The sequence below is a fragment of the Pecten maximus genome, chromosome 8 (assembly GCF_902652985.1).
Source record: "Pecten maximus chromosome 8, xPecMax1.1, whole genome shotgun sequence".
Lineage (NCBI taxonomy): Eukaryota > Metazoa > Mollusca > Bivalvia > Pectinida > Pectinidae > Pecten > Pecten maximus.
Genome location: NC_047022.1, coordinates 15721215 through 15736461, shown reverse-complemented (window position 1 = coordinate 15736461; position 15247 = coordinate 15721215). Strand labels below are relative to the sequence as shown.

At 42.9% G+C, this 15247-nt stretch overlaps 1 protein-coding gene across 1 annotated transcript in view; it reads left to right on the top strand.

Moving 5' to 3' along the window:
• The window catches only part of LOC117333367 (carbonic anhydrase 9-like), a 31105-nt gene extending 16970 nt beyond the window's left edge, over positions 1-14135 (top strand). Inside the window, exons 6-7 of the mRNA XM_033892632.1 lie at positions 633-772; positions 11696-14135. Coding sequence (XP_033748523.1) covers positions 633-772; positions 11696-11875 — 320 coding nt within the window. The 3' untranslated portion in view covers positions 11876-14135. The remainder of the gene's footprint in view (positions 1-632; positions 773-11695) is intronic.
• The last annotated feature ends 1112 nt before the right edge of the window (positions 14136-15247 follow it).

Below are 15247 nucleotides of genomic sequence, written 5' to 3'. Positions count from 1 at the left end.
TTGTCAGATACTTTAAGATCGGTTTCTATATTGTTTAGAATTAACACCAACTCGGCAGTTTTACTGGGTTCTACTTGTGCACTTTATGATATCCATTGTTGTCACGTGACCAGTAAACACTGACAATTGTTTTCATCGTTGTAGTATCAAAATAATGGGTATGATGTAAGGGGGCATGTAGGGCGTGGAGGGGGGTGGAGGGCGTGGAGGGGGTGGAGGTATGGGGTCTAGTAGGATGTCGGAAATAATGTCATTGCTATTATCAAGAATACCATTTTCATAATTTGTCACTCTTGAAACTACCATCGATTATGAACTGTAAACGTTTCCATGACGACAAGTTCGCTATGTAAAGAAGTGTGCCATGCGGTTACTTTTTTGCTTCAACCGCTGATATTTTATCATTATTTGTAGTGCACTGTATTACCTTTTGTATTTGACGTAAAAGGTCCCTTATCGAAAGTGTTTGAAGACAAGATTTACCACCTCAATAGATAGCATTGAGCTTTAAAAGGTAAAACGATATTATTAATAGGACCATGTGTTCCTATGGTGACCGACGTTACGAGAGTTACCTCCCTTATACCAAGATGTAATAGAAACTTCTGGTGATACTTTCGTTTATATTCCAGATTCTGTAAACTTGAGGAGTATATTTCCCCAGTATCTCAAGAAATTCTTCCAATATCACGGCAAGCTGGGACCGATGCATCCATCTTGTGATGTAACCTGGAGTATCCTTAACGACCGACTTCACATCCATAAGGATCAGGTACGCTGTTAATAAGCTTGACGTCAATTCGACTGTACTTGATGTTGTTTTCAGTAATATTCACCCATTCTCTTGAAATAATGGTTATCATGTATTGTGTTATTGAACATAATTACTTTGTTATTGTGACACAATCTGATATTATATAATCGACATACGTCTATTTATATATATTTTTTTCGTCTCTCATTCCCTATTTCCCTTAATCGTGAGCCCCTCTCGCATTCAGACTTTCCTTACATCGGGACCTATTTCTTTAGTATTAAAAATTCTTATGGTACAGTCATATACATGTTAATTTTATGTATATGTTTATAGTTTTAATGTTTTGGTACGAAAAAGGCTCTTGAGGTCATAGATACATTTTGTTGTTTTTAAAGTCAGTATCTATAACTACGGGCTGAATTATATAGAACAAATAAATGAGATAATGATTGCTTAGAGTCATTGTGTACTTTATGAAAAACCATCAGCATTCCAGTACAAGATGTGATTGTTTACAATGAACGAAAATTTTAAATTGTTACTGTCAATGTGTGATGACGTGATGTTATAAGTCCTGTGGAAGTCAATGTGTGATGACGTGATGTTATAAGTGCTGTGGAAGTCAATGTGTGATGATGTGATGTTATAAGTCCTGTGGACGTCAATGTGTGATGATGTGATGTTATAAGTCCTGTGGAAGTCAATGTGTGATGATGTGATGTTATAAGTCCTGTGGAAGTCAATGTGTGATGATGTGATGTTATAAGTCCTGTGAACGTCAATGTGTGATGATGTGATGTTATAAGTCCTGTGGAAGTCAATGTGTGATGACGTGATGTTATAAGTGCTGTGGAAGTCAATGTGTGATGATGTGATGTTATAAGTCCTGTGGACGTCAATGTGTGATGATGTGATGTTATAAGTCCTGTGGAAGTCAATGTGTGATGACGTGATGTTATAAGTGCTGTGGAAGTCAATGTGTGATGATGTGATGTTATAAGTCCTGTGGACGTCAATGTGTGATGATGTGATGTTATAAGTCCTGTGGAAGTCAATGTGTGATGATGTGATGTTATAAGTCCTGTGGAAGTCAATGTGTGATGATGTGATGTTATAAGTGCTGGGGACGTCAATGTGTGATGATGTGATGTTATAAGTCCTGTGAACGTCAATGTGTGATGACGTGATGTTATAAGTGCTGTGGAAGTCAATGTGTGATGATGTGATGTTATAAGTCCTGTGGACGTCAATGTGTGATGATGTGATGTTATAAGTCCTGTGGAAGTCAATGTGTGATGACGTGATGTTATAAGTGCTGTGGAAGTCAATGTGTGATGATGTGATGTTATAAGTCCTGTGGACGTCAATGTGTGATGATGTGATGTTATAAGTCCTGTGGAAGTCAATGTGTGATGATGTGATGTTATAAGTCCTGTGAACGTCAATGTGTGATGATGTGATGTTATAAGTGCTGGGGACGTCAATGTGTGATGATGTGATGTTATAAGTCCTGTGGAAGTCAATGTGTGATGATGTGATGTTATAAGTCCTGTGGAAGTCAATGTGTGATGATGTGATGTTATAAGTCCTGTGGAAGTCAATGTGTGATGATGTGATGTTATAAGTCCTGTGAACGTCAATGTGTGATGATGTGATGTTATAAGTGCTGGGGACGTCAATGTGTGATGATGTGATGTTATAAGTCCTGTGAACGTCAATGTGTGATGATGTGATGTTATAAGTGCTGTGGACGTCAATGTGTGATGATGTGATGTTATAAGTGCTGTGGAAGTCAATGTGGTGTTATGATATTACATTGTTTGTATGTGGTGTTGTAAAAATCATTTGTTGGTGTTTTGATGTTGTTTGGTGTTGTGGTGTTGTTTGGTGTTTTGATGTTGTTTGGTGTTGTTATGTGTGGTGTTGTGATGTTGTTTGGTGTTGTGATGTTTGGTGTTGTGATGTTGTTTGGTGTTGTTATGTGTGGTGTTGTGATGTTGTTTGGTGTTGTGGTGTTGTTTGGTGTTGTGATGTTGTTTTGTGTTGATAAAGTCAGTATGGGGTGTTGTGAAGTTGTTTGGTGTTCTAACAGTCGTTGCGTGGTGTTGTGATGTTGTTTGGTGTTTTAATCGTCATTATGGGGTGTTGTTGGTGTTGTAATAGTCAGTTTTTGGTGTTGTGATGTTGTTTGGTGTTCTAATAGTCGTTGCGTGGTGTTGTGAAGTTGTTTGGTGTTTTAATCGTCATTGTGGGTCCTTGTGGTGTTGTTTGGATTTTTGATAGTGAGTGTGTAGCATTGTGATGTTGTTTGGTGTTGTAATTGTCAGTGTGGGGTGTTGTGATGTTGTTTGGTGTTGTAATTGTCAGTGTGGGGTGTTGGGATGTTGTTTGGTGTTGTAATTGTCAGTGTGGGGTGTTGTGGTGTTGTTGGTGTTGTAATAGTCATGGTGTTGTGTTGTTATGACGTAATAGTCAGTATGGGGGGTTGTGATGTTGTTTGGTGTTGTAATAGTCAATGTGTGATGTTGTGATGTTGGTCTATGTTGCAATAGTCAGTTTATGGTGTTGTGATGTTGTTTGGTGTTGTACATATGCAATAGTCATAGTGTTGTGTTGTGATGACGTAATAGTCAGCGTGTAGTGTTGTGATGTTGTTTGGTGTTGTAATAGTCAGTGTGTGATGTTGTGATGTTGGTATATGTTGCAATAGTCAGTGTGTAGTGTTGTGGTGTTGTGGTGTTGTTTGGTGTTATAATAGTCAGTACTTGCAAAAATAATGTGGTATGGTATTGCATTCGTTATTCCCAAACTTCGAGGCACGAACTTTCAGCAATTTGGCGTTGCCGTGAGATTCCCAGTCTGTTATATACTATACAACACTCTACATAGTCAGTCCGATACCTGGGGCACCACATATTACACACCACACAGTCAGTCCGATACCTGAGGCACCACAGATTACACACCACACAGTCAGTGTGATACCTGGGGCACAACAGATTACACACCACATGGTCAGTCCGATACCTGAGGCACCACAGATTACACACCACATAGTCAGTGTGATACCTGGGGCACCACATATTACACACCACATAGTCAGTGTGATACATGAGGCGCCACAGATTACACACCACATAGTCAGTCCGATACCTGAGGCACCACAGATTACACACCACATAGTCAGTCCGATACCTTGGGCACCACAGATTACACACCACATAGTCAGTGTGATACCTGAAGCACCACAGATTACACACCACATAGTCAGTCCGATACCTGGGGCACCACAGATTACACACCACATAGTCAGTCCGATACCTGGGGCACCACAGATTACACACCACATAGTCAGTGTAATACCTGGGGCACCACAGATTACACACCACATAGTCAGTGTGACACCTGAGGCACCACAGATTACACACCACATAGTCAGTGTGATACCTGAGGCACCACAGATTACACACCACATAGTCAGTGTGATACCTGGGGCACCACAGATTACACACCACATAGTCAGTCCGATACCTGGGGCACCACAGATTACACACCACATAGTCAGTCCGATACCTTGGGCACCACAGATTACACACCACATAGTCAGTGTGATACCTGGGGCACCACAGATTACACACCACATAGTCAGTGTGATACCTGGGGCACCACAGATTACACACCACATAGTCAGTGTGATACCTGGGGCACCACAGATTACACACCACATAGTCAGTGTGATACCTTGGGCACCACAGATTACACACCACATAGTCAGTCCGATACCTTGGGCACCACAGATTACACACCACATAGTCAGTGTGATACCTGAAGCACCACAGATTACACACCACATAGTCAGTGTGATACCTGGGGCACCACAGATTACACACCACATAGTCAGTGTGATACCTGAAGCACCACAGATTACACACCACATAGTCAGTCCGATACCTGGGGCACCACAAATTACACACCACATAGTCAGTCCGATACCTGGGGCACCACAGATTACACACCACATAGTCAGTGTAATACCTGGGGCACCACAGATTACACACCACATAGTCAGTGTGACACCTGAGGCACCACAGATTACACACCACATAGTCAGTGTGATACCTGAGGCACCACAGATTACACACCACATAGTCAGTCCGATACCTGGGGCACCACAGATTACACACCACATAGTCAGTCCGATACCTGGGGCACCACAGATTACACACCACATAGTCAGTGTGATACCTGAGGCACCACAGATTACACACCACATAGTCAGTCCGATACCTGGGGCACCACAGATTACAAACCACATAGTCAGTCCGATACCTGGGGCACCACAGATTACACACCACATAGTCAGTGTGATACCTGGGGCACCACAGATTACACACCACATAGTCAGTGTGATACCTGGGGCACCACAGATTACACACCACCTAGTCAGTCCGATACCTGAGGCACCACAGATTACACACCACAAAGTCAGTCCGATACCTGGGGCACCACAGATTACACACCACATAGTCAGTCCGATACCTGGGGCACCACAGATTACACACCACATAGTCAGTGTGATACCTGGGACACCACAGATTACACACCACATAGTCAGTGTGATACCTGGGGTACCACAGATTACACACCACAGATTACACACCACATAGTCGGTCCGATACCTGGGGCACCACAGATTACACACCACATAGTCAGTCCGATACCTGGGGCACCACAGATTACACACCACATAGTCAGTGTGATACCTGGGGCACCACAGATTACACACCACATAGTCAGTGTGATACCTGGGGCACCACAGATTACACACCACATAGTCAGTGTGATACCTGGGGAACCACAGATTACACACCACATAGTCAGTGTGATACCTGGGGCACCACAGATTACACACCACATAGTCAGTGTGATACCTGGGGCACCACAGATTACACACCACATAGTCAGTGTGATACCTGGGGCACCACAGATTACACACCACATAGTCAGTGTGATACCTGGGGCACCACAGATTACACACCACATAGTCAGTGTGATACCTGAGGCACCACAGATTACACACCACATAGTCAGTCCGATACCTGAGGCACCACAGATTACACACCACATAGTCAGTGTGATACCTGGGGCACCACAGATTACACACCACATAGTCAGTCCGATACCTGGGGCACCACAGATTACACACCACATAGTCAGTCCGATACCTGAGGCACCACAGATTACACACCACATAGTCAGTGTGATACCTGGGGCACCACAGATTACACACCACATAGTCAGTGTGATACCTGGGGCACCACAGATTACACACCACATAGTCAGTGTGATACCTGGGGCACCACAGATTACACACCACATAGTCAGTGTGATACCTGGGGCACCACAGATTACACACCACATAGTCAGTGTGATACCTGAGGCACCACAGATTACACACCACATAGTCAGTCCGATACCTGGGGTATACCACAGATTACACACCACATAGTCAGTCCGATACCTGAGGCACCACAGATTACACACCACATAGTCAGTCCGATACCTGGGGCACCACAGATTACACACCACATAGTCAGTCCGATACCTGAGGCACCACAGATTACACACCACAAAGTCAGTCCGATACCTGGGGCACCACAGATTACACACCACATAGTCAGTCCGATACCTGGGGCACCACAGATTACACACCACATAGTCAGTGTGATACCTGGGACACCACAGATTACACACCACATAGTCAGTGTGATACCTGGGGTACCACAGATTACACACCACAGATTACACACCACATAGTCGGTCCGATACCTGGGGCACCACAGATTACACACCACATAGTCAGTGTGATACCTGGGGCACCACAGATTACACACCACATAGTCAGTGTGATACCTGAGGCACCACAGATTACACACCACATAGTCAGTGTGATACCTGGGGCACCACAGATTACACACCACATAGTCAGTCCGATACCTGGGGCACCACAGATTACACACCACATAGTCAGTCCGATACCTGGGGCACCACAGATTACACACCACATAGTCAGTGTGATACCTGAGGCACCACAGATTACACACCACATAGTCAGTCCGATACCGGGGGCACCACAGATTACACACCACATAGTCAGTCCGATACCTGGGGCACCACAGATTACACACCACATAGTCAGTATGATACCTGGGGCACCACAGATTACACACCACATATTCAGTGTGATACCTGGGGCACCACAGATTACACACCACATAGTCAGTCCGATACCTGGGGCACCACAGATTACACACCACATAGTCAGTGTGATACCTGGGGCACCACAGATTACACACCACATAGTCAGTGTTATATCTGGGGCACCACAGATTACACACCACATAGTCAGTCCGATACCTGGGGCACCACAAATTACACACCACATAGTCAGTCCGATACCTGGGGAACCACAGATTACACACCACATAGTCAGTGTGATACCTGGGGCACCACAGATTACACACCACAGTCAGTGTGATACCTGGGGCAACACAGATTACACACCACATTGTCAGTCCGATACCTGAGGCACCACAGATTACACACCACATAGTCAGTGTGATACCTGGGGCACCACAGATTACACACCACATAGTCAGTGTGATACCTGGGGCACCACAGATTACACACCACATAGTCAGTCCGATACCTGGGGCACCACAGATTACACGCCACATACTAATAGTCAGTCCGATACCTGGGGCACCACAGATTACACACCACATAGTCAGTGTGATACCTGAGGCACCACAGATTACACACCACATAGTCAGTCCGATACCTGGGGCACCACAGATTACACACCACATAGTCAGTCCGATACCTGGGGCACCACAGATTACACACCACATAGTCAGTCCGATACCTGGGGCACCACAGATTACACACCACATAGTCAGTGTGATACCTGGGGCACCACAGATTACACACCACATAGTCAGTGTGATACCTGGGGCACCACAGATTACACACCACATAGTCAGTGTGATACCTGGGGCACCACAGATTACACACCACATAGTCAGTCCTATACCTGGGGCACCACAGATTACACACCACATAGTCAGTCCGATACCTGGGGCACCACAGATTACACACCACATAGTCAGTGTGATACCTGAGGAACCACAGATTACACACCACATAGTCAGTCCGATACCTGGGGCACCACAGATTACACCCCATATAGTCAGTCCGATACCTGGGGCACCACAGATTACACACCACATAGTCAGTGTGATACCTGGGGCACCACAGATTACACACCACATATTCAGTGTGATACCTGGGGCACCACAGATTACACACCACATAGTCAGTCCGATACCTGGGGCACCACAGATTACACACCACATAGTCAGTGTGATACCTGGGGCACCACAGATTACACACCACATAGTCAGTGTTATATCTGGGGCACCACAGATTACACACCACATAGTCAGTCCGATACCTGGGGCACCACAGATTACACACCACATAGTCAGTCCGATACCTGGGGAACCACAGATTACACACCACATAGTCAGTGTGATACCTGGGGCACCACAGATTACACACCACATAGTCAGTGTGATACCTGGGGCACCACAGATTACACACCACATAGTCAGTGTGATACCTGGGGCACCACAGATTACACACCACATAGTCAGTGTGATACCTGGGGAACCACAGATTACACACCACATAGTCAGTGTGATACCTGGGGCACCACAGATTACACACCACATAGTCAGTGTGATACCTGGGGCACCACAGATTACACACCACATAGTCAGTGTGATACCTGGGGCACCACAGATTACACACCACATAGTCAGTGTGATACCTGGGGCACCACAGATTACACACCACATAGTCAGTGTGATACCTGAGGCACCACAGATTACACACCACATAGTCAGTCCGATACCTGAGGCACCACAGATTACACACCACATAGTCAGTGTGATACCTGGGGCACCACAGATTACACACCACATAGTCAGTCCGATACCTGGGGCACCACAGATTACACACCACATAGTCAGTCCGATACCTGAGGCACCACAGATTACACACCACATAGTCAGTGTGATACCTGGGGCACCACAGATTACACACCACATAGTCAGTGTGATACCTGGGGCACCACAGATTACACACCACATAGTCAGTGTGATACCTGGGGCACCACAGATTACACACCACATAGTCAGTGTGATACCTGGGGCACCACAGATTACACACCACATAGTCAGTGTGATACCTGAGGCACCACAGATTACACACCACATAGTCAGTCCGATACCTGGGGTATACCACAGATTACACACCACATAGTCAGTCCGATACCTGAGGCACCACAGATTACACACCACATAGTCAGTCCGATACCTGGGGCACCACAGATTACACACCACATAGTCAGTCCGATACCTGAGGCACCACAGATTACACACCACATAGTCAGTCCGATACCTGGGGCACCACAGATTACACACCACATAGTCAGTCCGATACCTGGGGCACCACAGATTACACACCACATAGTCAGTGTGATACCTGGGGCACCACAGATTACACACCACATAGTCAGTGTGATACCTGGGGTACCACAGATTACACACCACAGATTACACACCACATAGTCGGTCCGATACCTGGGGCACCACAGATTACACACCACATAGTCAGTGTGATACCTGGGGCACCACAGATTACACACCACATAGTCAGTGTGATACCTGAGGCACCACAGATTACACACCACATAGTCAGTGTGATACCTGGGGCACCACAGATTACACACCACATAGTCAGTCCGATACCTGGGGCACCACAGATTACACACCACATAGTCAGTCCGATACCTGGGGCACCACAGATTACACACCACATAGTCAGTGTGATACCTGAGGCACCACAGATTACACACCACATAGTCAGTCCGATACCGGGGGCACCACAGATTACACACCATATAGTCAGTCCGATACCTGGGGCACCACAGATTACACACCACATAGTCAGTATGATACCTGGGGCACCACAGATTACACACCACATAGTCAGTGTGATACCTGGGGCACCACAGATTACACACCACATAGTCAGTCCGATACCTGGGGCACCACAGATTACACACCACATAGTCAGTGTGATACCTGGGGCACCACAGATTACACACCACATAGTCAGTGTTATATCTGGGGCACCACAGATTACACACCACATAGTCAGTCCGATACCTGGGGCACCACAAATTACACACCACATAGTCAGTCCGATACCTGGGGAACCACAGATTACACACCACATAGTCAGTGTGATACCTGGGGCACCACAGATTACACACCACAGTCAGTGTGATACCTGGGGCAACACAGATTACACACCACATTGTCAGTCCGATACCTGAGGCACCACAGATTACACACCACATAGTCAGTGTGATACCTGGGGCACCACAGATTACACACCACATAGTCAGTGTGATACCTGGGGCACCACAGATTACACACCACATAGTCAGTCCGATACCTGGGGCACCACAGATTACACGCCACATACTAATAGTCAGTCCGATACCTGGGGCACCACAGATTACACACCACATAGTCAGTGTGATACCTGAGGCACCACAGATTACACACCACATAGTCAGTCCGATACCTGGGGCACCACAGATTACACACCACATAGTCAGTCCGATACCTGGGGCACCACAGATTACACACCACATAGTCAGTCCGATACCTGGGGCACCACAGATTACACACAACATAGTCAGTGTGATACCTGGGGCACCACAGATTACACACCACATAGTCAGTGTGATACCTGGGGCACCACAGATTACACACCACATAGTCAGTGTGATACCTGGGGCACCACAGATTACACACCACATAGTCAGTCCTATACCTGGGGCACCACAGATTACACACCACATAGTCAGTCCGATACCTGGGGCACCACAGATTACACACCACATAGTCAGTGTGATACCTGAGGCACCACAGATTACACACCACATAGTCAGTCCGATACCTGGGGCACCACAGATTACACCCCATATAGTCAGTCCGATACCTGGGGCACCACAGATTACACACCACATAGTCAGTGTGATACCTGGGGCACCACAGATTACACACCACATATTCAGTGTGATACCTGGGGCACCACAGATTACACACCACATAGTCAGTCCGATACCTGGGGCACCACAGATTACACACCACATAGTCAGTGTGATACCTGGGGCACCACAGATTACACACCACATAGTCAGTGTTATATCTGGGGCACCACAGATTACACACCACATAGTCAGTCCGATACCTGGGGCACCACAGATTACACACCACATAGTCAGTCCGATACCTGGGGAACCACAGATTACACACCACATAGTCAGTGTGATACCTGGGGCACCACCGATTACACACCACATAGTCAGTGTGATACCTGGGGCACCACAGATTACACACCACATAGTCAGTGTGATACCTGGGGCACCACAGATTACACACCACATCAAGTCAATGGTTTGGTTCGCTACGTTCTATACTCCATGCTGTGTGTTGTAACTGTCGCATTTTCATGTAGCTTTTCTCGCTGTATTGATTTTCACATCAGAACATCGTAGAACTTTAAGTATTCAACAAAAGCACAATTTACCATTGTTATTACAAATGTACGAACCTAAGGTCTATATAAAACGTTAAAACCGTACTTCATGTCTTTTGTAACCTGTGGTTACCATCGCAACGAATACCAAGTGGCCAAAACAACATTTGATCAATGGTTGCTAGATTTGCTCAGGGCGCAGTTATCCTATTGATTTGCCTAAAGCCTGTATTATCGGAGTTTTCTATATATATATTCCAGATTAAGATTTTGCGATCACGGTTTCCCGCCTCTCAGAGGAAGACCAGTACCAGAAGCAATGGGTCTCCGACTATAACACGGAACTTCAAACTGTCGAAGGAGTCGTCTGCCCAAACTCTTAACACTAACACTTTATTTACAGTGTGTACCTTGGTGCTATGTTCAATTTATGTTTTCTAGATCTATTGAATATTTAGATTGCCAAAACTGGAGATCATACAGGGACAGGTAGGGGTTAGCAAACGTGCATAGTCTGTTTTGAGATTTGTAAAGATTTTACTTACACAAAATAATATTCGACCTCCCTGTCGTGTATATATTTTAGAGGAACATATATGCCAAAACAATTCGATAAACAATTGATTGTAAATATAATACAACGCAAATGTAAAATGTAAATTTCATTCTATGATATATAAAAACAGTAACAGCAAATGCTTATAGAAGCGTAAATAAAACTCATGTGTCCACACATTAATTCCAATGTCCAGGTAATATTTATCTGATGCAAATAAAACGAAATGTCAAATTTGATTCGTGTCCAAAAAGAAACTTTCATGATAATCATTACAATATGCCATGACTTGGTAATTTAACAGTTTTGAAGATATGATGACTCTATGCACAAAGAGTTACTAGTATTTTAGGATGGATTTTTAAATGTTAATATGCAATATTATACACTACGCTTGTTAGGTTGTAATATATTCCCACACTCCTATGTAATTAATAATTCCAATTAACTGTGTTGTCTATTTACACTTTTTTTATTTCTTAATTTATTAATTTTTTGTTTTCTATTTATTCCCTTTTGCCAATAGTAATTGTTTTAAATATGTAATGTGTACATTGAAAATGTCTTTATGTATTATATCAGTTGTCTATTTCTGAGCGTTTTAAAAAGAAATTTGTAGTAGATGTAGTTCATATTGAAAGACCGTACACTTTATATCACTGGGGACAAGGATATGTCTTGTAAATGTCACCAGAGTGTCATAAAAACAGTTTGAAAAATATCAACATACAATCTCGTTTCATGCATGCAAAGTACGCATCAACCATGTCTAAAGATGAAGCTCTGTTAAGGAAACTACAATTGGTAGCAAAATGAAAATCACAAAAAAAAACAAAAAACAAAAACAAAACACAACAAAAAAAAAAAAAAATAGAACCGACTCCAGAAAACCACACAATGTATTTTTGTACTAGTTTTACTTGCAGTTTTCCCAATAACCCTACACAATGAGTCATTTTTATGTATGTTAAATTACATAATACTTTTCAGTTTACATGAACATGTAAAAAAAAAAAATTTCCGTAAATTGCACCATTATCAATAACTCTACATAATGTGTCTTCTTTTGTAATTTGCACAATTCTCAATAACGTTACACAACTTTTTTTTCGGAAATTTGCACCATTTTTAATAACCCTATAAAATGTTTTTTCTCGTTATTTGCATCATTCTTAATAACCCTATAAAATGAGTCATCTTTCGTAATTTGCACAACTCTCAATAACCCTATAGAATGTACCTATAAAATGTACTTTTCTCGTAATTTGCACAATACTCAATAACCCTATAGATGTACATTTTCCCTAATTTGCAATATTTGTTAATAACCTTACACAATGTGTCACTTTTCTGTATGTTAAACTTCATAATACCCGTCAGTATTACACATGTAAAATCTATTATTATACGTCACGACGTCACGTGGTATGTCATCATGTTAATTTATCTGTGTACCTCATTGTTTAATATAAGGACCAGTAAACAACTTACTGGTATACTAATATATACAGTACCGATATATCATAGGAATGTTTAACGTGTCACGTGCACCATTGTTAATGCCTTAACGTATACTTCCGGTCCGTGTCTGACGTTAAACCCTTTAGAACGAAACTACACATGCGACTTGGAAATATATATTGAGTTTTAATATCATATCTCCTATACCAGTGATGATGATTTCTTTTTTAATTTGGTATCCATTTCTTATTTTTTGATAGTTTCCCTATGATATTGAAATCATAGATATCAAAGGTATAGAAAGATGTAAGGTTTATAAACGGTGATTTCTTAAACCAGAATACAGAAAACTGAGTGATGTGAAACTTCAGATGAAGTATATTTTGTATAGAAATATAGGAAAAGGATACATAGTAAGAAAATGATCAGTTTAGCTGTATGATTTTGTTTTGTGTTGTTTTGATCGTATACCAACAGCTGTTGTTGACCATGACTACTGTAGTTTTTACTGTAAAGCCGAGTAAAATAACTATATGTGCTAAGCACTGTACATGTTTGTAGATGTCACATAGTGATGACCATCACTTGTAAGGTTTTACCCAGTCTTCCTCTCTCATTCAGGAAACAATATTTAATGTAGGTGCACTCTTTGATTACAAATGTAAATAAATCCCATTAAATATATCAATTGTTTGTGTGTTTATTACGTGTATGGTCAACTTTTAATCAATGATATTTGAGACGCTGTCATTGGCGATATAGATTCTATGCGACTATCTTTGGACTGAAATCTACATCCACAAGCATTAATAAATGTGACATTATCAGGTAAAATTACGGGACTTTGTATCTGGGAGGGTAACGGCATCTACAACATCCATCATAGAGGTGGACAAATTGGGGTGGACAAATTGGGGTGGACAAATCGGGACTTACTTTGATGTGCGATATTTTGGTTATAGTCGTCAGTGATGTCTGAAAGTTATTACTAATATAAATTCTGGAGCTAGAGTAATATATCTCATTTGTGCATTGAGACTAAGAGACTAGTATGTGTCGTTGACGAGACTTTAATAAAAAATTTCGAGACATCAGATATACTTGTGTATGGATGGCGAGACATTAGATATATTTGTGTGTTGATGACGAGACATTAGATATACTTGTGTGTTGGTGACGAGACATCAGATATACTTGTGTGTTGGTGACGAGACATCAGATATACTTGTGTGTTGGTGACGAGACATTAGATATACTTGTGTGTTGGTGACGAGACATCAGATATATTTGTGTGTTGGTGACGAGACATTAGATATATTTGTGTGTTGGTGACGAGACATTATATATACTTGTGTATTGGTGACGAGACATCAGATATACTTGTGTATTGGTGACGAGACATCAGATATACTTGTGTGTTGGTGACGAGACATTAGATATACTTGTGTGTTGGTGACGAGACATCAGATATACTTGTGTGTTGGTGACGAGACATCAGATATATTTGTGTGTTGGTGACGAGACATTAGATATACTTGTGTGTTGGTGAGGAGACATTAGTTATACTGGTGTGTTGATGACGGGACATTATATATACTTGTGTGTTGATGACGAGACATTAGATATATTTGTGTATTGGTGACGAAACTTTAGATATACTTGTGTTGATGACGAGACATTAGATATACTTGTGTGTTGGTGACGAGACATCAGATATACTTGTGTGTTGGTGACGAGACATTAGATATACTTGTGTGTTGGTGACGAGACATTAGATATACTTGTATTGGTGACGA